Raw genomic sequence first — 24,063 nt, 5'->3', positions numbered from 1 at the left:
TTCTGATGTTGGTATGCTTGAAGCTGTCCGAGAGGCTCCTTACACTATCTTCGTATTTTTGGATTCTTTTTTCATTTTGCTTTTCCAGTTGGGTGTTTTTTGCTTCTTAGTATTTCAAATCTTTGACTTGATTCTTGGGATCCTCAGTCTGCTGTTGGGAGTCTGTATAATATCCTCCATTTCAGTCAGTGTATGCTTAATTTCCAGTTGGTCCTTTATCATAACCTCGAGGGTCTGACTAGATTTCTTGAGGATCTCACTACATTTATCGGCGGTCTTACCAGTCTTTTGAAGGGTCTTACTAAATTTATCGGCGGCTTCTAGAAAGTTCTTGAAAAACCTTAAAAGTGTGGTTTTGAACTCTGTATCCAGTCGTTTGCTTTCCTCCATTTCTGTCATTTGTGTCCTGTTTCTTTGTCTCCGCATTTTTTATGCTTCCTTGTGTTGATAACGTTTTTCTCTTTGCTAAGTGTCTTCTGGGGCCCAGTGGTTTAGCCTCCCCAATTACCTGAGGAGGACACTTTTGGTGCACCCCTTTGTGGGGTTTGTGCACAGTCTTGTTGTAGCTAAGCCTTGATTGTTGTAGGTAACACTGGGAGGGATTGACCTCCAGGCCAGTTGGCTGTGAGAATCAGCTGTGTCTGCAGTGGGAGAACTTCTTTGCTGGAGACACCCCTCTGGGGCAAGACTTACTTCAATGGGGCTTTGGTGCTCACTGAGTCTGCCCCCTGAGTGTGTCCTTTATGGATCCAAGGAGCTGCACACTGGATGGTCCCACTCTGACCACTGGGCACAATGTCTCCTGGATCTCTAGGGAGGTGCTAATCTAGCCTCTGCCTGAGGCTATCCAGCAAAAGCCTCTGTGCAGGGCTTGGGCAGGGTGGGTCCCATGGGATCAATAGGCGGGGCTAGCAGTTATGGCTTCCCTCAGAGGCCCCGCTTTCTCAGTGTCCTGGCAATTGCTGCAAGCACCTCCGAGAGAAAGCTGCCCTCGAGTTCCGACCGATGCCAGACAGTCCCGCTTCTCCTATTTGAGTCTGGGTCCCCAGAGATTCACTCAGAACTGGAGCTCAGAGCCTGGGACTCCCTCCCGATTGAAAAAGACAACCATGCCCTCAGCCGCCAGCCCGCTCCGCATGCGCCTCTGTACCTTAGTATTTTACTTCCACACTGTGCCTCCTCTGAGTCTCGGTATGCTTTTCTCTTTTCTTCTAGTTGTAGAATTTCCACTCAGCCAGCCTTCCTGTGGTTCTGGATGATGTCCGTTCTGTCTTTTAGTTGTATTTTTGAAGTGGTTGTGCGAGGCAGCAAACTCCGGTGTTTACCTATGTCGCCATCTTCTCTTTATTTTATTTTATTTTTTTTAAGGGGAGAATGATGATTTTTATTTTTATTTATTTTTTAAATATATTTTATTGATTTTTTACAGAGAGGAAGAGGGAGGGATAGAGAGGTGGAAACATCAATGAGAGAGAAACATCGATCAGCTGCCTCCTGCACACTCCCTACTGGGGTTGTGCCCGCAACCAAGGTACATGCTCTTGACCGGAATTGAACCTGAGACCCTTGGGTTTGCAGACTGACGCTCTATCCACTGAGCGAAACCGGTTAGGGCGGTATTTTTTCTTTATTGATTAAGGTATTGCACATTGTCTTTATCCCCCCAATGCTACCCCACCCCCCACTCGTGCCCTCACCCCCCTGATGTCTGTGTCCATTGGTTAGGCTTATATGCATGCATACAAGTCCTTTGGTTGATCTCTCCCCCTTACCTCCACCCTCCCCTACCTTCCCTCTTAGGTTTGATAGTCTGATTGATGCTTTTCTGTCTCTGGATCTGTTTTTGTTCATCAGTTTATATTCTACAAATAAGTGAAATCATGTGATATTTATCTTTCTCTGACTGGCTTATTTTGCTTAGCATAATGCTCTCCAGGTCCATCCATGCTGTTGCAAATGGTAAGAATTCCTTCTTTTTTACTGCAGCATAGTATTCCATTGTGTAGATATACCACAGTTTTCCAATCCACTCATCTGCTGATGGGCACTTAGGCTGTTTCCAAATCTTAGCTATGGTGAATTGTGCTGCTATGAATATAGGGGTGCATATATCCTTTCTGATTGGTGTTTCTAGTTTTTTGGGATATATTCTTTGAAGTGGGATCACTGGGTCAAATGGGAGTTCTATTTTTTGTTTTTTGGGGAAACTCCATACTGTTCTCCACATTGGCTGCACCAGTCTGCATTCCCACCAGCAGTGTATGAGGGTTCCTTTTCCTCCGCATCCTCAGCAGCACTTGTCGTTTGTTGATTTGTTGATGATTGCCATTCTGACGGATGTAAGATGGTACCTCATTGTACCTCTCAGATGATTAGTGGACTTTGATCATGTTTTCATATGTCTCTTGGCCTTCCTTATGTCTTCTTTCAAAAAGTATCTATTTAGGTCCGTTGCCCATTTTTTGATTGGATTGTTTATCTTCCTTTTGTTAAGTTGTATGAGCAAAGTTCGCATCACTAAAATATTTTTTTTTTCGTTATTTGAGCCAAAGTGATGATAATGCCAGGAAGTAAGATTTTACATGCTCTCACTAAAACATTCTTGTACATATTTTTTACACTGTTTCTTTGCATGTTTTGTGTGTACATTTTTGGTACATTTTTATAAGGTAAATTCTTAGGAGCAAAATTGCTAAAAATACAACTGTTAGTGCAGATTTTGGATTCTGGTAACTTGGATTCTGGTAACCTTTCAAAAGGAGTAACAACAAACAAGAGTTGTATTTCTCCACATCCTCACCAATGCTAGTTTTTTCAATGTTTTCTTGTAATCTATACTAATAAAAGTGTAGATGGCCCTTGCAATGCCCTCACGTAATCATAAGATGGCCGCCCCCATGTCATCACAAGATGGTCGGCAGGGGAGGGCAGTTGGGGGTGACCAGGCCGGCAGGGGAGGGCAGTTGGGGCATTCGGGCTGACAGGGGAGCAGTTAGGCATCAATTGGGCTAGCAGCAGAGCGGTTAGGGGGCGATCAGGCTGGCAGGCAGAAGCGGTTAGGGGCAATCAGGCAGGCAGGCAGGCGAGTGGTTAGGAGCCAGCAGTCCTAGATGTGAGAGGGATGTCTGACTGTGGGATTGGGCCTAAACCAGCAGTCAGACATCCCCCAAGGGGTCCCATATTGGAGGCTGGACTGAGGGACACCCTCCCTCCATGCATGAATTTTGTTCACTGGGCCTCTAGTCCCATATAATAAAAGCCTAATGTTCAAATTGACTGAACAGCAGAATGACCAGTGGAATGACCGGTTGCTGTGATGTGCACTGACTACCAGGGGGCTGATGCTCAACGCAGGAGCTGCCCCCAGCATGCAGGCCCCAGGCCAGCCAAGGCGGGTGCCAGTGGGGGCACCCCCGATTGCCCTGCCGGTTGCCCCTCAGAGGGAGGTGACTAGCAGCAGAGAGCGGGGCCGGCAAGCAGGTGGTGGCAGGCTGGCCAAAGTGGGTGCCAGCGGGCCTCCCCTCACACCCCCCCTCCCTGATCGCTAGTCACCCCACAGATCGGCCCTGATCACTAGCCAGGCCTAGGGACCCTACCCATGCATGAATTTCGTGCACCAAGGCCTCTAGTAGTTAATAAACATAAAGAAAAGTTGAAAGAATGTTACAATGAACACCCAACACCTAGAATTATCAATTAACATATTACAATTCTTGCTTTATTAGATGCCTATTTAGTCTGTTTTTCTTAACTGAGCTATATATCGTCTTTCCTATGTATATTAATCATTTGAAAACTGCCATAATTGGGTCCAAGGAACTCAGTTTTGGATAGTAGTTGTTTTTCCTACTGATTTGTAAAAGCTCTTTGAAATTAGTCTTTTATATGTCGTGAGTTGCAAATGTTTTCCCAGTTTGTTCATATTTTAGTTTTGTCTGGGGGTTTTGTTTTTTCCCCTATTGTAGGCACCAATCTTTAGGTCTGTGAAACTTCTTTGAGGCTTACTTGTGTATATGTCTCTTCTACCAAGTCTTTCCAATATATACACACAATTGTTAGTGAATGTCATCAGGGAAACTTAAAAACATAGCTGTGCTTGTATAAAAGCGGATCTGGTCCTATCATCAGATTGAAACATGAAATAATTATTGTGTTTTTTAACCCTTAATAGTGATAATATTTCTTAAAGACTTTTTTTCATGGAACCATTTTTTAGAAGCCTTGGAAATCGGTACTTTTTATTCTGAAATAAGTACTATGATAAATAGTTAAGTGCTGAATTTTCCAACAACTATTTTGTTTTACCTACTATAAGCCTCTGTTTCTTTACTAGTAAAATAAAGGAACTGGAGCCATAGATTTCGAGAGTCTTATAATGTAGCAACAACTGTAAATTTCTAATAGCTTAGAGTTACATAGTTCTTTGTAATTCTTAGAGGGCATTTATATGTGTCATTTAATCTCATGCATATAGGTAGATAGGGCAAGAGCTTTATTATTTTAACGTATTAGGAAACCACACTGGGAAATGAAGTTACTTAGCTAAGGTCAATGACAGAACAGAAACTAGAATCCAGCACTTCTTCTTATAGATTACCTTCTTCAAAGGGGTTTACTATATGTATGATTTTAGAGGACAGGACTTGTTCTGCATAGCAGAATGATCTGGATAATTAAGATATTACTCATGTTAATAATATATGCTACTTTTGAAAAATAACCAAACAAGCTAATTGGTTGAGGGTTTTTTGGTGCGTATATATGTGACACATATGCAAAAACTATATTGGAAATTAATTTCAAACTTAATTATAATAATAGGGAAAAGAAGGGAGAAAAAGCCTATTTCAACCCTTTAGAATGTATATCATATTAAGGTAGACTAGGCTGTGGCAACAAATACACCTTAATACAATTACTCAATAATAATAGATATTTATTTAAAGTGGTTAGGGGACTCTTTACTCTGTCATTCTGGGCTGGGACCCAGACTGAAAAGAACTCTTTCATTTCAGCCCAGGCCCTCCAGAGCTCCTGGGAGCTCGCTCCCTCTCAGTAAGCCAGAAGGAAGATGTGGCTTGCCTGGCAGTGAAGCACATTACTTTGATTAGCTACAAGTCAGTTTACACGGCCATATCTAAATGCAAAGGAGGTTATAGGAAATATAATTCATCTGTGTGTCCAGAAGAAGAAGAATAGATTTTGGTAAACAGCAGATTGTCTCATGTACTTCTTGCTTTAAAGTTTTCTCAAGGGTGAAAAAGTCAGGATTATACATTATAGCATTATAACTTATAGTATTCTTCCCAATTTAGGAATTACATTGTCAGAATATTTCCGTGACATGGGCTATAACGTCAGTATGATGGCTGACTCCACCTCTAGATGGGCTGAGGCCCTTAGAGAAATCTCTGGCCGCTTAGCTGAAATGCCTGCAGGTAAGTCTGTGTATCACTTATTATGTAAGCAAAACTGATAGGTTTTCGGGGATTGCCCTAGTACCTTTCTTTTTAAATTGTTTTTTCATTTTTCAGATAGTGGATATCCTGCATATCTTGGTGCCCGTCTGGCCTCTTTCTATGAGCGAGCAGGCAGGGTGAAATGTCTTGGAAATCCTGAAAGAGAAGGGAGTGTCAGCATTGTAGGAGCGTAAGTACCTAAACTATTTACTTTTCAAAGGAGAAAAAGGGTCATTTATTATTTATTTATTTTAATAGGATCATTTATCTTGAAGAGAAACTTAGCCTCTGGGAGCAGTGATTCTTACCAAAGTTGCACATCAAAGTCATCCAGCGAGCTCTCTAGGTCATTTCTTTATGTTCTGGTTCTACAAATGTGACTTGGCTGATTATTACATTTAAGTCACAATATCCTAGGAACAACTTAGAAAATTATAGACATGTTAAGGTAAGATTATATATATAAAAGGCTAAGTGACAGACGGTCTGACCGACAACCAGATGGTACATATGACACACACTGGCAATTTAAAAATAAATGTTGACTTGCACATGCGCGATACATGTAAAGCTCTCACTGGCGCCAATCACACACGTGTTTTGATCTGTCATTGTCAATTGTGAATTTGGTTGTTTTTGTTGACATTCAACGTGAACCACAGTGCGATTTATTCATTGACCATCCAACCAACTGGCTGTCCGGAACATATGATGCGCACTAGCAATTTAAAAATAAACGTTGACTCCCGCATGCGTAATACATATAAAGCTCTCACTGGCATCAATCACAAGTGTGTTTTAATTTTATGATACTATATTATATATACTATTTTAACATGTAAGTTTTTTCAGTAATGTAATCACCACATGAATCTTTCTCCCAATTAATTTCCTTTCAATGTGCACGAATCGTGCACCGGGCCACTAGTATTATGATAAAAACCAAGTGCAGATTCATGATCACTATTTAAAGCACACTTTGTTCTCAGAGCTTGTCTTTCATTCCTGCTTCATCTGTGTGATTTGAATAATGAAACTGCTTGTAATAAATATCTGTCTCATTTCTCATACTAGCAGGTATTTAATTATTCCTATTTGTTCTGGTTTCTATTTAAGATTTTTATGTAAAATTTTCTTTCCAAAGGTCATTACTAAAGTTATTTATATTAAAAATCCATTTACATTAAAATTGACTTTCATATACAAGTTATTTTTCATAAGCATCCCTAATGACTATATTTTTTCTTTTAAATTTAGAGTTTCTCCACCTGGTGGTGATTTTTCTGATCCAGTTACATCTGCTACTCTCGGTATTGTTCAGGTATATCTTTTCTAGTATAGTTAACTTCCGAGCTTGGCACCACCCTCCACCTCCATGGGGTGTTCTAATGTTATCCAAATAATCATGAAGTATTTAATATAGTCACTAAAGAGTAGACGATGGTGGTCTATTTTAGTGTTTTATGAACATTCTTATCACTGAAAGCCTCAATGCTGTCTGTTCCTTCTTAGCTCTTTACCTGGGGTTTATAACAAATAATATCTATAAGTGGGAAATGTATCCGAAGTAGCAAAATTTATTAGCGTTAGAGTAATACCAACCTTTAAGTTAGAGTAATTTTAAAGTATTTTAAAGCAACTTTAAAGTATTTTTTAATTGATTTTAGAGAGGGGTAGGGAGAGAGAAACATCGATGTGAGAGATAAGCATTAATTGGTTGCCCTGACTGGGAATCAAACCTGACACCTTTGGTGTACATGGCGATGCTCCAACCAAATGAGCCACACTGACCAGGGCGAGTTAGAATAACTTTAGATGTGGAAACAAATGAGCCCCAAAATGTGTAATGGTAAAAACTCAGTGGCAGTTTTTTCCCCTCCTGGTAGTAATTCAGGGCTCCTTCCATCCTGTGGCTCTACTATCTCCTAGCCTGATAATTGTCTGCATCTGGCCGGCACAAAGGGAACCTAGAGAAGGCACACCTATTTTCTGAACCTTTGGCTCAGACCGGGTACTCCATTCATTCTGCTAGCCAAACCAGACAAAAGCAAAGCTGGAAAAATGTAGTTTCTGCCTAGGCAGATGCTTCCCAATGACAAGGCTTAAATGTTAGTGGATAGCTAGCCAATTTAGCCGTTTAAAGAAGCCTAAATGAAAGATGTGTACAAATAGGGCTATGGTGGGGGGAAAAAAGTTGATGTACTCATAAGTATATGTATTATTCATGTGGGAAAAATAAAATATTTGCTTATGTTTTTGTCAATATTATATTAAAGGAAATGGCAGAGGCTAAATTTACAACTCTCAAAAGACCTTAACTTTTGCTAAAAAATTGAGTTTTAAATTGTAGGGAAAGTGGGAGCAAGTTAGGGATGTATAAAATACACATGAATGTTTGGCCTCAGAAAAATAACTGTTAGGTCTTACTGTATTGGCCCTTCATGATAGGGAACTAAATTTAACCAGAACATTTAGAGGTTTTTTTAATCAAAGGGAATGTGTATTCTATCTCAATGGGCATTTTCTGGTTCATCTGTTTATATTGCACCATAATAATCTTCAAAACAATAAATTTTTCTTTTTGCTACGTGATTTGATACACTATTAAGGAAATTCAGATAAATTTTGATTTATATGTACTATGCATCCTGAATTGAAAGGAGTATAATTTTTAATTGCAAGTTTTATTCTATTTCAATTATACTTAAACTAAAAATATACATTATTTGCCCCCCCAAAATATATGCAATTACATATTAAGACAAAATATACTTCAATACATTTTTTTAAAACTTTTATTTTTTAAGAGAAATTATTCTTAAAATGATTGAAAGTTTGCTTGTTTTGTTTTTCAATCAGGTGTTCTGGGGCTTAGATAAGAAACTAGCTCAACGTAAGCATTTCCCCTCTGTCAACTGGCTAATCAGCTACAGCAAGTATATGCGTGCCTTGGATGAGTACTATGACAAGCACTTCACAGAGTTTGTTCCTCTGAGGACCAAAGCTAAGGAGATCCTGCAGGAAGAAGAAGATCTAGCAGAAATTGTACAGCTTGTGGGAAAGGTGAGTTATAAAATCCCACTGGAGCCCTGACCGGTTTGGCTCAGTGGATAGAGTGTCGGCCTGCATACTGAAGGGTCCCAGGTTCGATTCCGGTCAAGGGCATGTACCTTGGTTGCGGGCACATCCCCAGTAGGGAGTGTGCAGGAGGCAGCCGATCGATGTTTCTCTCTCATTGATGTTTCTAACTCTCTATCTCTCTCCCTTCCTCTCTGTAAAAAATCAATAAAATATATTTTTTTAAAAACCCCACTGGAGTGTTGTAAGTACGCTGGATATGCAGATTCTGCTTAGCAAAATGAGTACTTACGAAATATCTTTAAACTAATAGCATTTATAGATTATTTCTTTATTTTGGCAGATATTTGAGAGACCTACTTGTGTTGTGAAAGGTAAAATAGTGATTATTGCTTTGATTTTTCTATTGATGAGTAGCAAATCACTCTCACACTTAGTGACTTAAAAGTGTTTTATTACTCATGGTTTTGGGTTTGATGGCCTCAGTTGGGTGTTCTTGCTTGGGATCCACATACAGTTGTGGTCATATGATGGCTCAGACTGGAGTTATTTGAAAGTTTCTTCCTTCACATGTCTTGTGCTGGGGTTGGGATGGCTGGAATAGTTAAGGGTTGGCTGGGCATTTGTGTCTCTATGTAGCATGTTCAGGGCTCTCAAAGTGAGTATTAAAAGAGAAAGAAAGTAGAAGCCACCAGCCTCTTAAGCCAGAGCCCCAAAACTAGTATAATGTGATTTCTGTCATTAATTTGGTCAAAGCAGTTTAGAGAGCTTGCCCACATGCAGGGGGGGGGGGGGGAGGGGGGGCTTTCACTTCAGAGTGGTCAGTTAAGAGAAGTAACTAAATTGTTAGAGCCTTTATATTCTTTTCAGTCACTTATAGCACTTAACATGGTCCTGGTTTCATTGTAGGTGAGAAAAAACTTTTTTTTTTTTTAATTTTTTACCCGAGGAGATGTTTATTGATTATATATAGAGGAGGAGGAGAGAGAGGGAAAGAAGAAACATCGGTTGGTTGCACCCCAATCTGAACCCGCAACCTAGGTCCGTGCCCTGACCTTTTGGTATATGGGATGACGCTCCAAGCATCTGAGTTACCCAGCCAGGGCTTGATTTACTTTTATTTCTTGAAATAGACTGTACCTGTCACCAACCGAATTAGAGGGGGTAGAAGTAGGATCTATTAAAATACATTTTTTCAGGAGCACTGTGACTAAGAAAGATTGGATTTGACCCACCATGACCTTCCTAGTTAGAAATCTTGCCTGGCCAGAGTGGCTTGGTGATTGAGCGTCAACCTATGAACTAGGAGATCACAGTGTGATTCTGGTCAGGGCACATGCCCAGGTTGCAGGCTCCATCCCTGTAGGGGCGTGTAGGCAGCAGCCAATCAATGGTTGTCTCTAATCATTGATCTCTCTCTCTCTCTCTCTCTCTCTCTCTCTCCCCCTTCCTTTCTGAAATCTATAAAAATATATTTTTTAAAAAAAGAAAAAGTTCAGGGGGGATTAATCGGTGTAAAAAAGGAGACATGTAATACTTTAAACAATAAAAGATGTTGGATTTTGAAAAAAAGTTATCTACATATCACTGGTTGAATTTTATCCAATATCAAGACTGTTCTTTATTACTTCCAATGTAAATTTTTAATTGTTTCTGCATTTTTAAGCTCATTTAAAATGTTTCACTATCTTTCAACTTTCATTGTCCTTGTATACATTTTTAAAAATAAATTCAGCCTTCTCTCTATAAAAAAAAAAAAGTTCAAGGATCTGATGTGTGGTTATATAAAAAAAAAGAAAGAAATCTATTATCAGATCACGCTGTGAGGTTACTTTCGATCACTGAACATGTACATACCCCCTTTTTTATCCGCAAGGATTTGTCACAAAAATACAAATACTGTATGGTTCCACTTATATAAGGTATCTAAAGTAGTGAAATTTGTAGAAAAAAGAAAGTAGAATGGTGTTTACCAGAGACTGAGGGGTGGCGGGGGGAATAGGAGGAAAAAGAGAGTTGTTATGTAAACTTTAATGGATATAGAGTTTCAGATTTGTAAAATGAAGTTATGAAAATCTGCCCTAGCTAGTTTGGTTCAGTGGACTGAAGGGTCCCGGGTTTGATTCCAGTCAAGGGCACATGCTCAGGTTGCGAGCTTGATCCCCAGTTAGGGGCGTGCAGGAGGCAGCCGATCAATGATTCTCTTTCATCATTGATGTTTCTATCTCTCACTCTTCCTTCCTCTCTGAAATCAACAAAAATATATTTTTAAAAATGTTTTGAAAATCTGTTTCACAATAGTGTGAATATATTGTACACTACTGAACAACACTTAAAAAATAGTGAAGATGATAAATTTTGCATTATATTTTTTACCACAATAAAAAAGAACATCAATAAAAAATAGTTATGAAGTGAATTTATAAATGGTAGATGATTGTGTGTGATCAGATAATTTCTGCTTGCTCATTGATTACAACCATGGTCCCACATTATGGAAGTAAATTTCTAAAATTACATATTTTTTCTCTTTTAGGCTTCTCTAGCAGAAACAGATAAAATCACTCTGGAGGTAGCCAAACTTATCAAAGATGATTTCCTACAACAAAATGGATATACTCCGTATGACAGGTAACCTATCCTTGCTATTTCTTCCTTTTTATAGATATAGTTTTTATTTTTTAATTATAGTTGATGTACAATATTATATTAGCTTCAAGTGTACAACTAGTGATTAGCTGTTGATATGCCTTACAAAGTGATCTCCTTGATAATTCTAGTACCCATCTGACACCGTACATAGTTATTACAATACTATTGACTGTATTTCTTAGGCCGTACATTGCATCCCCATGACTATTCTGTAACTACCAATTTGTACTTCTTAATTCCTTCACCTTTTTCCCCCAACCCACAACCCTAAACCCCTTCATCTGACAACTTTCAAAATGTTTTCTGTATTTATGAGTCTGTTTCTGGTCGACTTGTTTGTTTATTTATTTTTTAGATTCCCCATCTAAGTGAAATTATACGACATTTGTCTTTCTCTGTCTGACTTACTTCACTCAGCACAATACCCTCTATGTTGAGCCATGTTGTTGCAGATGGCAAGATTTCATTCTTTTTTATAACTAAGTCATATTCCATTGTTCGTATACACCACTTCCTTATCCATTCATCTCTCGATGGACACTTAGGTTGCTTCATATCGTGGCTATTGTAAATAATGCTACAGTGAATATATGGATGTATATATCTTTTTGATTTAGTGTTTTGGATGTCTTCCAGTAAATATCTAGAAGTGGAATTGCTGGGTCCTTTGTAGTCTCTTGTTACAGCCTTTGTTTTAAAATATTGCTACCCCAGATTTTTTTTCTTATTTTTATGAAATATCTTTTTCCATCCATTTCCTTTCAGTGTGTGTGTGTCTTTTAATCTGAAATAAATATCTTATAGACAGCCTATGTAGGGATCTCGTTTTGTTATCCACTCAGCCTCCATATCTTCTTTGATTGGAACATTTGATCAATTTGCATTTAAAGTATTTGCTGATAGATATATATTTATTGTCATAATACTGATTTGGTGGTAATGAACTACTTTAGCTTTTTCTTGTCTGGAAAACTTTTTATTTCTCCTTCAATTCTTTTTTGTTTTTAATATATTTTTATTGATATCAGAAAGGAAGGGAGAGAGATATAGAAACATCAGTGATGAGAGAGAACCATTGATCGGCTGCCTCCTGCACAGCCCCTACTGGGGATTGAGCCCGCAACACAGGCATATGCCTTTGACTGGAATTGAACCCGGAACCTTCAGTCTGCAGGCCGGTGCTCTATCCACTGAGCCAAACTGGCTGGGGCTCTCCTTTTTTATTTCTTTTTTTTTAAAATTAAATCTTTATTGTTCAGATTATTACAGTTGTTCCTCTTTTTTACCCCCATAGCTCTCCTCCAACCAGTTCCCACCCCACCCTCTGCCTTCACCCCCCCACCCCCCCGTCCTCATCAATAGGTGCACGATTTTTGTCCAGTCTCTTCCTGCATCCCCACACTCCTTTCCCCCCAAGAATAGTCAGTCCACTCCCTTTCTATGCCCCTGGTTCTATTATATTCACCAGTTTACTCTGTTCATCAGATTTTTTATTCACTTGATTTTTAGATTCACTTGATGATAGATATGTATTTGCTGTTCATAATTTTTATCTTTACCTTTTTCTTCTTCCTCTTCTTAAAGAATACCTTTCAGCATTTCATATAATACTGGTTTGGTGGTGATGAACTCCTTTAGCTTTTTCTTATCTGTGAAGCTCTTTATCTGACCTTCAATTCTGAATGATAGCTTTGCTGGGTAAAGTAATCTTGGTTGTAGGTTCTTGGCATTCATCACTTTGAATATTTCTTGCCACTCCCTTCTGGCCTGCATAGTTTCTGTTGAGAAATCAGCTGACATTCGTATGGGTACTCCCTTGTAGGTAACTGAGTTTCTTTCTCTTGCTGCTTTTAAGATTCTCTCTTTGTCTTTTGCTCTTGGCATTTTAATTATGATGTGTCTTGGTGTGGTCCTCTTTGGATTCCTTTTGTTTGGGGTTCTCTGCACTTCCTGGACTTGTAAGTCTATTTCTTTCACCAGGTAGAGGAAGTTTTCTGTCATTATTTCTTCAAATAAGTTTTCAGTATCTTGGTCTCTCTCTTCTTCTGGCACCCCTATAATTCGGATGTTGGTATGCTTGAAGTTGTCTCAGAGGTTCCTTACACTACCTTCATATCCTTGGATTCTTTTTTCTTTTTGCTTTTCCGGTTGGGTATTTTTTGCTTCTTTGTATTTCAAATCTTTGACTTGATTCTTGGGATCCTCTTGTCTGCTGTATATTATTCTTTATTTCAGTCAGTGTATGCTTAATTTCTAGTTGGTCTTTTTTCATATCCTCCAGGGTCTCACTTATCGGCGGTTTCTAGAAAATTCTTAAAAAACCTTAAAAGTGTGGTTTTGAACTCTATATCCAGTAGTTTGCTTTCCTCCATTTCTGTCATTTGTGACCTGTTTCTTTGTCTCCTCATTTTTTATGCTTCCCTGTGTTGGTAGAGTGGCTTTGTGTGCTAGGTGTCCTATAGGGCCCAGTGGCTCAGCCTCCCCAATTACCTGAGGTGGACACTCTTGGTGCACCTCTTTCTGGGCTTTGTGCACAGTCGTGTTGTAGTTATGCCTTGATTGTTGTAGGTATCACTGGGAGGAATTGTCCTCCAGGCCAATTGGCTGTGAGAATAAGCTGTATCTATAGTGGGAGAACTTCTGTGCTGAAGACACCCTTATGAGGCAAGACTTGCTTCAGTGGGGCTTTGGTGCTCACTGAGTCTGCCTCCTGAGTGTGTCCCTTATGGATCTGAGGAGTTGTAATCTGGATGGTTCCACTCTGACCACTGGGTACACTGGCTCTTGGATCTAAGGAGGTGCTAGTTTAGCCTCTGCCTGAGGCTACCCAGCAGGAGCTATGAGAAGATCTGCAGATTCCCCTTCCTTGTTTGGGGTTTGGAGGTGCCCAAATGAGGCCCAGCTGTGAAGCAATGCAAGCTGCTGTGGGGCCTTGGGCCTTCTCTTGGAAGTTCTGCGTCTGTCTGTCCCAGCTGCAGTTTGTTAGGTTATTTTCGGATTGCAAAGGGCCAGGCCTTTCATATGCAAAAGCCTCCCTACATGGCTTGGGCGGGGCGGGGTCCCAGGGGATCAACAGGGCAGAGCGAGCAGTTATGGCTGCTCTCAGTCCTGCCCTCAGAAGCCCTGCTTCTCAGTGTCCCAGCAATCGCTGCAAGCACCCCCGAGAGAAAGCTGCCCTCAAGTTCCGACCGATGCCAGACAGTCCAGTTTCTCCCATATGAGTCTGGGTCCCCAGAGACTCACCTGGAACTGGAGCTCAGAGCTTAAGACTCCCTCCCGATTGAAAAAGACAACCGTGTCCTCAGCCACCAACCCTCTCCACATGCGCCTCTGTACCTCTGTATTTACTTCCACACCATACCTCCTCTGAGTCTCGGTATGCTTTTCTCTTTCCTTCTAGTTGTACAATTTCCACTCAGCCAGCCTTCCTGTGGTTCTGGATGATGTCCGTTCTGTCTTTTAGTTGTATTTTTGAAGTGGTTGTGCGAGGCAGCAATCTCCAGTGTTTACCTATGCTACCATCTTGGTTTCTCCTAAATTCTTTATTGTTTAATGTATTACATAAGTCTCCTTTTCCCCCCCCATTGACCTCTCCCCGGCCGCCTCCATCCCCCAGCACATGCCCTCACCCCCAATCCAACCCCATCTGTTTCCATTGGTTATGCTCATATGCATGCATACAAGTCCTTTATAACCAGTTTTTTGAACTCTGTATCTGGTAGATTGCTTGTCTCCATTTTGTTTAGTTCTTTTATTCGAGTTTTGTTCTGTTCTTTTATTTGGGATCTATTTCTTTGTCTCCTCATTTTGGCTCTCTCCCTGTATATGTTTTTCTGTATTAGGTAGAGCTGCTACATCTCCTGGTCCTGGTAGAGTGACTCTATGTAGTAGGTGTCTTATAGGGCCCAGTGGCTTGGTCTCTCTAGTAACTCAAGCTGTACACTTCCCGTGCCCCCTACCCCCTTGTGGGCTATGTGCATCCTTCTGTTGCAGTTGAGCCTTGATTGCTGTTGACACATCACTAGTTGAGATTTACGCCCAGGCCTATTGGCTGCAAGGAATTGCTATGGTTATAGTGGAGGAGCTGCTATGCAGGGGCCCACCTCATGTTGCAGGAATTGCTTCAGCAGCGATCTGGCCCTCAATGACTTTGCCCCTGGAGTGTGTAGCTCATGGACGTGGTTTGGTGGTGCTCAGTGTGGTCTGAAGCTGTCCACTGGGTGTGTTGGTTTTGGGCCCTTCCAGGAGGTGCAGGCTAAGGTTAGCTGTTGCCTGTGCCCTGCCTAGGGTCACCTGGCAGGAGCTACAAAGTGATTTGCAGATGGCTACTATTTGTGCTGAGCTTGAAGGTGCTTGGGATAGGCTAAACTAGGAACTGCTGCTTGTGTCGGGCCTGGAGCCACTTAGCTAGAGCTAAGCATGCTGAAACTAGAGATTGCTTGTTTGGAATTTGTGAACCTTTGAGCCATTTTGCTAAGTTTGCTTTATGAGCCCAGCCAGGCCATTTGTATGTAAAAGTCACTGGAAATAGCAAGTTGGATGGGGCAGCATCTCAGGGAATTATCAAGTTGGGTGAACAACCAGGTTGATGGAGACTCAGATATGGCTCCCACCTGCCCACTTTGTGTGGAGAAAGGGCTCAGCAAAGGCACAGTGGCCTCTGCCAGCACTTATGTCTCGGATAAAGCTGCCCCTCCAGCTCTCACTGTGAATACAGAGAATTCAGTGCCTCCCTGTATGTCCTAGGGAGGACTTTTCATGATGCTGCCTCAGTGCTGGCGCTCAGTGCGGGTGAGTCCGAGTAAGTCCGTGCGTGGGCCCTTTAAGAGGAACCGCCTGGGACTCCAGAATCCTCTGTCTCACTCAGCCACACTCCTTAGTGGTTTTTATAGCCAGAAGTTATGGGGACTATTCTTCCTAGCACTGGATCCCTGGGCTGGGGGGCCTGGTATGGGGATGGGACCCCTTTTTCCTCTGGGAGGCCCTAAGCAACAGAAATATCTCTGATTTTCATCCGACACATGGGTGCGGGACCAGATTGTTTGGAGTCTCCATCCCTCCCACCAGTCCACATGGCTTCTTCTTTATATCCTTATAAAGAATATAGGACTTCTGTCCAGCTAGATTTCAAGTAGTTGGATGTGTGTGCCACATTCACCTACACTGCCAAATTGATTGGAAGCACCACTATTCCTTTTTTATTTGAGGATTTTCTATTGAGATATTTTGTTTTTTTTAGATTTTTTAAAAAAATTTATTGATTGATTTGAGAGAGATATTAATTTGTTCCATTTATTTATGCATTCATTGGTTGATTCTTGATCAGAGGTTGGACCTGCAACCTTAGCATATTGGGACAACACTCTAACCAACTGAGCCAGGGCTCTATTGAGTTTTGAAGAAGAAGCTGCCTACATTAAAAACCGCTTTTATTTTCATGGCAGACATCTAACCATCTAATAAGTCCCCTTGTCTTGATTTTGTTCATTTGTCCAATTATGACAAACTAGGGGCCCAATGCACGAACTTGTGCACCTTGAAAGGAATTGTGGGCCGAGAGGCTGCGGTGGGCATAGGGGTGGGTCTTGGCCCATTCTCTGCACCCCCACCCAGCCCCTCCCGCCACGGCCCCTGGTTCCCTGTCTGCCGGCAGCCCCGCTCCCACCACCGCTGCTCCCATGTGCTGACAGCGCCAGTCCTGCTCACACCCACTGACAGCGTGGAGCTATTAGGGCCGGTGCCAGCAGTGGGTGTGAGAAGCGGGTGCGAGAGGCAATTGGGGCTGGCAGCCGTCGCTCGTACTGCTGACAGCACCAAGTGATCAGGGCTGGTGCCGGACGCCGGCAGCAGGTGCAAACGCCGGGCGGGACCCCGCCTTGCGGGAGCAAAGAATTTTCAGTTAACACCAGCGGCTGGCCCGGATGACAGCAACTGACACCCGTCTTAGTCTGGTGCCCCCACTCACCTGTTCCACTATCCCTCTGCTGCCGATGCCTGCCATGTTTCATGTACGCCCCCTAGTGGTCAGCGCACAGTTGTTCGGTCTACTTGCATATTAGAGTTTTATAGAGAGAGATAAACAAGACCATCTTTAATTAGATTAAATTGTGGCTTAATGTGCAGAGCCTGGGGATCATTGCCTCCTTCAGAAACTTTTCCCACTATATCTTTCCACTGCCCATGCCTCCTCTACTCTTTTCCTAAATAATTTCTGCTTTCCTGTCTTATCTCACAAGCGTCTGTTCTTTTTATTTTCCTACCAAAGTTCCTAATAGGTGCCCTGCCCTAACAGAACTATTATTGTCCTGCTCAGTGCTTGTTTTGTGGTGTGTTTTTTTTAACTTTTGTGTCTGCTATAACATGGCTTAAAGTTCTTATTTCCTTTAAACTTTGATAATTTGGCCCATTCACCACAGGCTGGCTTTTCCCTCCTCAAATCATATTTGGCCTTATGTAAGACTGAAGAGGGAACTGAACAAATAGGATTTCCAAAATGTAGGACAAGCAGAAAATATGACAATATAATCAGTAAGACTCAAAAATCTATCACAGAAACTTAAGAAGCTCTAGCAACTACCTACACAAACATAACTCAATAAGGGGACAGCTCTTTGGAAGGAGCATGATAGAGAGTATTCATGAAATTATGTATGCAAATGTGTTTAAACATGTCAGAAAGTGGATAAAAGTATGTGAATACAGTTGAATAATTGCTTGCATGTCTTCATTATTAAAAGATATGGTTAAATGAAAATGAACTCCTTAATGTGGAAGAGGGCTTACTATTAACTTTAGGAAATTGCCATTTCCTGTTTCTTGTTCATTATACCTTAACCTGCTATCACAAGGGAATCTTTACAACTCAGTTATTTTACGACTTAGCTCAGTGATGGCGAACCTATGACACATGTGTCAGGTGACACGCGAACTCATTTTTTTGGTTGATTTTTCTTTGTTAAATGGCATTTAAATATATAAAATAAATATCAAAAATATAAGCCTTTGTTTTACTATGGTTGCAAATATCAAAAAATTTCTATGTGTGATACGGCACCAGAGTTTAGTTAGGGTTTTTCAAAATGCTGACACGCCGAGCTCAAAAAGTTCGCCATCACTGACTTAGGGCATTCCTTTAACGGCATTGTACAAAAACAAATCCTCAAAGAGATTAGATTATAGTAGTACTTGTTCTTAAAATATAAACATCACTTTTTACATTAAAAAATGTATTTCTCCATTTTCTATCCATTCCCTATTCTGAGACATCTTTGTCCAAAAACTGGTCTTTTCCACTATTTTTTCATTCATTATATATCATCTAATAATTATAAGTAATCTGCATATTTAAGTAAAGAAGCTAATGCTCTCATATTTTATAAAGTTTTACATGAAGAATGAACCTGCTTTGGATTTTGTTTTGTTAATTATTTTGGCTGTTTTACCCTAGGTTCTGCCCATTCTACAAGACAGTTGGGATGCTGTCCAACATGATCGCATTTTATGATATGGCCCGTAGAGCTGTTGAAACCACTGCCCAGAGTGACAATAAAATCACATGGTCCATTATCCGTGAGCACATGGGGGAGATCCTCTATAAACTTTCCTCCATGAAATTTAAGGTATATTTAGTTTCTGCTGTAACGTTTTTTTAGTAGGAAATGGTTTGTTTAATTTTTTTTTAACTACTTGAGTCCCGAACCTGGGTATAAAACTTACATTTATCATTTCCACGCATGCTCAGGTTATGCAAAGCCAGGGCAGATCTCAAAGTTATGTTCAAATAGGAATTCTGGTGCTAAAAATTATAGTATGTCATGTCTAAAATAAATGCTGATACATCTCTTTCTTAAAAAAAAAAAATGTTTATTGATATCAGAGAGGAAGGGAGAGGTAGAGAGAGATAGAAACATCAATGATGAGAGAGAATAATTGATTGCCTCCTGCATTCCCCCTATGGGGGAATCGAGCCTGCAACCCAGGCATGTGCCCTTGACCAGAATTGAACCTGGGATCCCTCAGTCCATAGTCCAATGCTCTATCCCAGCCGTGGGCAAACTACAGCCCACAGTCCGGATCCGGCCCATTTGAAATGAATAAAACTAAAAAAAAAAAAAAAAAAAAAAAAAAAAGACCGTACCCTTTTATGTAATGATGTTTACTTTGAATTTATATTAGTTCACACAAACACTCCATCCATGCTTTTGTTCCGGCCCTCCGGTCCAGTTTAAGAACCCATTGTGGCCCTCGAGTCAAAAAGTTTGCCCACCCCTGCTCTATCCACTGAGCCAAATCAGAGAGGGCTCTCTTTTGTTTTAACTGCCAGGCAATTTAGTGCTAAAGTTATTGCTGAGTAGCAATTACCTTACCTCATCTGCCTATTCACATCCAATCCTATGCACATCCAAAATGACTTCTGTTGTTTACTTAAGTATCCTATTACATAATATTTTTAACTTTTAAGTGGACTGTAATTCTTTTGGAAGTACACAGATATAACTAGATAATTAAATGAAATTATCAGTAGAAACTCAAATGTATAGGATTGTTTTTAAATATTTTATCAATTGGATAATATTTATTTCTGAGTTATAATATCCAAGTATATTTAATCACCTATTGAGAAATTGAGAATGATTCTCTCAATGTGTGTGTGTGTTTGTGTGTGTGTGTGTGTGTGTATAGTGTTGTTTGCACAAAGGTTGAAAGTAAACCTGTACAGTAGACACTCACTGAATCAAGAACTTTAAAATATTCATACCCTTGAGTCCTGTCATTCTACTTCAAAGCATATAATCCAAGGAAATAATCAGATTTTCATATGGATTTATGTCCAGAGTTGTTTATTAAACTTCTTAAATTTCATCCAAGAGTGGATAAGTACAATGTGGCATGTGCATTATGATAAGAATATTATCAAGTCATTACATGTTTCTTTTGAAAGAATATTCAAAGATATGGGGAAATGCTTATGGTGTAATGGAGGAAATCAGGTTGCAAAGAAATTCTATATATAATTTGATTCAAATTATATTTTCAAAAATTAAATATTTATAGGAACAAGATAAAAATATGGTTGTAATAATAATAGTGATGATTTCTGGTAGTGTGATTAAAGGTAATATCTTTTTTTTATTTACATGCACATTGTATCAAAATATCACAGTTGCTTTTTTAAAAATATTTTTTTATTGATTTTCAGAGAGAGAAGAGGGAGAGGGAGAGAAACATTGATTAGTTGCCTCTTGTACACACCCATACCAGGACCAAACCCACAACCTGGGCATGTGCCCTGATCCGGAATTGAACCGATGACCTTTCGGTATATGGGATGATGCTCAACCAACTGAACCACACTGGCCAGGGCAACATCACAATTGCTTTTTAATGTCATTACATTTCTTCTGTAGCATTATTTTGTTGTTGGAGAGTAATATTCTCCTATTTTTAAGCACTTAGGAAATTTCCAGTTGTTGGTATAGCAACTTTGTTCATGCAGTTAGCTTTGTGAATTTTCCTAGTATAGATTCCCAGAAGTGGAATGATTGAAGTGGAATGTTTGTGTCAGAGAGCTTAAGCATTTTAAAGTCTTTTTATACATGTTACTCAATTAAGTTGCTTTCCATAAGGATTTTAACTGTGGTGCATTTTAAGATTATTTTAGAAATCTTACTTTCGTGTCTCAATGTAATTCTATCAGACATTGAATAGTAAATGTCTAGTTTGACTAAATTAATTCCAACTATTATATATGCAGTGAAATGCATTTAATATGCTGCATAATTTTCCAATATTTTGCATGTTGTTGAGGATAAAGTATTTGTCATTGAGTACAGTTAGTAGGCAAAATACAATATTGAAATTTTATTTCTGTTTGGTTGGGACAGGGGTCCTCAAACTTTTTAAACAGGGGGCCAGTTCACTGTCCCTCAGACTGTTGGAGGGCCGGACTATAGTTTAAAAAAAAACTATGAACAAATTCCTATGCACACAGTGGCGGCCAAAACACCCGGCAGGCCGGATAAATGTTTTCGGCGGGCCACCTATGGCCCACGGGCCGTAGTTTGAGGACCCCTGGTGGGGTATTACACCATTTACACATTTCTACCCTTAAAAGGGAAATAAGGATAATTTTCACTCCTGCCTGTTGTTTACCAGTGTACCTCAATTAACCTAGTTCTCAAAATATATTAAATATAAGCAACTTACTACATGTTCTGAAAGTTATTTCCCAAATGTAAATTGAATTCTGTCATGTCTTTTTTCAGGATCCAGTGAAAGATGGTGAGGCAAAGATCAAGGCCGACTATGCACAGCTTCTTGAAGACATGCAGAATGCATTTCGTAGCCTTGAAGATTAGAACTGTGATTTCTTCCTTCCTTTTCCTCAGCAAGCTCTCATATGTGTATATTTTCCTAAATTTCCCATCTCAAACCTTTTGCTGCTTTACTGTGCAGCTTTGAGACTAGTGCAGCTTTATGCCTCTTATCATTTGTTTCCCTGTTTATTTTGTAGGTCTTATACAAAACATTCCTTTGTTCCAGTGTTCCTTTCTCCAAAGTGGTGAATGTAGAAAATAGGATATACAATGGCTACACTACTGTAAATTTGTATGTAGGCTGACGTCCCTCCTTGTCCTAGGTTTGCCCTTTCCTCATCGCCACTAAATTTAAACAAGCCTACTGCATGTACTGTCTTTGCAGTGAATTGGGGATGAAAGGTCAGTTTTCTTTACATTGTGACAGGTACTTTGTGAAATGATTTGATATCTATCTACATGGCAAGTTTATTTGCAGCTTAGCATTTTGCTAAATAACTTCTTTGCGGGAAGTATTTGCTTTTTTAATAACATTAATGATTAATGTTTCAGTTTTGCATTGCTTCCCCAGCATAAATCAGGAATATTTATGGGGAACTGTTAGGAACTATGTTGTTTTTAAAACAGGCATTTTGGGGGCTCAGCATAATATATGGATCAGTACCCTCTAAAAAAAGTGAAAAAGGAGCCAGATGGTCAAATTTAGATTAACATCGTCTTGTTAAAGCTTATTCTGTCTCACGAGGAAAAATTCAGTATCAAGGACTATTCTGCATTATTAGGAAAGTCTTTTTAAAATTACATTTAGAACAATCACCAAGAACTTGATCCCCATTATACCCTTTTTCTTTTCCTCAAACATCTTAGAAGCCTGAGCTTCTAAGAATCATGTGGCAGTGTGATGGACACTAAAATGTCACAAAGAAGATATTTAGGAGTAGTTAAAGGCTGTTTGCACATTTAAGGACCGGCTGGGCTATCGTGATCCTTGGGACCAGAGTGGCATTATGTTTTTTGAAGATAATAGTGTGTGTCATATGTTCACATGTTTGTTCCCTTATTGAATTTTTGAACAACCAGTTTACTAATTATAGAAAATAATACTTTCTTTCATGTGGGTTTTGATTCATTTGCTCACAAGAGTCCTCAGAATATCTGTAGCCATAGCAGCATAACAGTTTCCGTTTGGTTTAATAGGGATAAAATTGATTCTCGTATCTGCTGATAGCAGAATCTGAGTCAAGTGAAAAAAGATCATTTCTGTCTGTCTTTTAAGTATTTGTACAATAAGGCTCATCACAGAACAGCCGAGAGCGACAGTTTCCCATTAACTCTTTCTGACCAACAGTGCTGGCACCATTCCTTCCTCTTTCTGAGAGGAAAGGGCTTGTGAACGTGTCTAACAATCTCAAATACCCCAATGTAATAGCATAAATAAAGTATTTATTTTATGCCTTAATAGGTTATTATTTAAATTTTTAGGTAATGTAGTTCTTTTGGTCTGATAAGGAAAGATGCAGGCAGTAGAGAATTCAGCTCTAGTTTGTTTAAATCCTTGCAAATTGCATGTTTTTACAGTTCAGGACAGGTATTCTTCCATACAACCTTTTATAACCTTTCAGAATACTGGAAGATAAAAATTTTGCAATGGTTTGTTGAGGTGTGGACTTAATGGTGCTGCTTAATCAGTTGGCTTCCAATGTAGCCTCCTACCCAGAAGCCCTACGACCAGTGGAAATTAAAATAATTTCAAAAACTTTCTTTTCTACCTTAAATTTACCAGCAAATTAGAATTGTGATGGGAATGAATAATAGGATGAGGAAAGTTTGACCAAGTTTTTCAGGGTTTTTGTTTTGTTTTGTTTTGTTTTTGTAGTTCTGAATTTGCAGTATATGTTCTTTACTACTTTTTAAGTATGTTGATGTTTGGGCGTGAAAATGCTAGAAAAACTATGCTCAGATATTCATTTTAAGTGTCCCTTCACCTATATGTTATAGAATTCAGATTGGTCACTGATCATATTTCTTTAGTACGAATGTGTTAAAATGGCAACAGTCTTTTAAAAATGATGCAGTTCTGTATTTATTGTGCTGTGCCTGGTCCTAAGTGGAGCCAGTTAAACAAGTTTCTTATGTATTTTTCCAGTGTTAAATCTCACACATTGTGCCCTTTAGAAATTTCCTTCCATCCTAAAGAATGAATAGAAGAGACCATACATATATATATATATTGCCTCCTTATCCTTGAGATTTCACTCTCTATATGTGAAAAGTTGTGCATAATTGTTAAAATCTATGAAAAAATAAAAGTGGATTTAAATTAACTTTTTTTTTCTGTGTGTGTGTGTGTGTGTGTGTGTGGCAAGATCTGCTAGAAAACATGCCACCATGTTGTATTTTGATGATGTTTTCAGTATAATTTTGAAATTTTTTATTTCTCCCTTTCTTTATAAATTGTTACTTAAGATAATGAAATTCAATTGGGGCTCTCACTATAGCCTGCAAAAAGTCCTATAATCATATACACTATGATTTGGAAATGTAGTACACAAAATCCC

General features: G+C 39.6%; 1 protein-coding gene across 2 annotated transcripts in view; it reads left to right on the top strand.

Moving 5' to 3' along the window:
- Positions 1-23,829, top strand: part of ATP6V1A (ATPase H+ transporting V1 subunit A) — a 69,714-nt gene extending 45,885 nt beyond the window's left edge. For both annotated transcript variants that reach the window (XM_059687809.1, XM_059687810.1), the window contains exons 9-15: positions 5,316-5,438; positions 5,535-5,649; positions 6,717-6,780; positions 8,319-8,522; positions 11,074-11,168; positions 18,637-18,808; positions 21,455-23,829. In XM_059687809.1, coding sequence (XP_059543792.1) covers positions 5,316-5,438; positions 5,535-5,649; positions 6,717-6,780; positions 8,319-8,522; positions 11,074-11,168; positions 18,637-18,808; positions 21,455-21,547 — 866 coding nt within the window. In that variant the 3' untranslated portion in view covers positions 21,548-23,829. The remainder of the gene's footprint in view (positions 1-5,315; positions 5,439-5,534; positions 5,650-6,716; positions 6,781-8,318; positions 8,523-11,073; positions 11,169-18,636; positions 18,809-21,454) is intronic.
- Positions 23,830-24,063: the final 234 nt, after the last annotated feature.

Source organism: Myotis daubentonii, chromosome 3, assembly GCF_963259705.1.
Source record: "Myotis daubentonii chromosome 3, mMyoDau2.1, whole genome shotgun sequence".
Taxonomy (NCBI): domain Eukaryota; kingdom Metazoa; phylum Chordata; class Mammalia; order Chiroptera; family Vespertilionidae; genus Myotis; species Myotis daubentonii.
The sequence above is the reverse complement of the archived record's forward strand: the minus strand, read 5'-3'. Positions and strand labels throughout refer to the sequence as shown.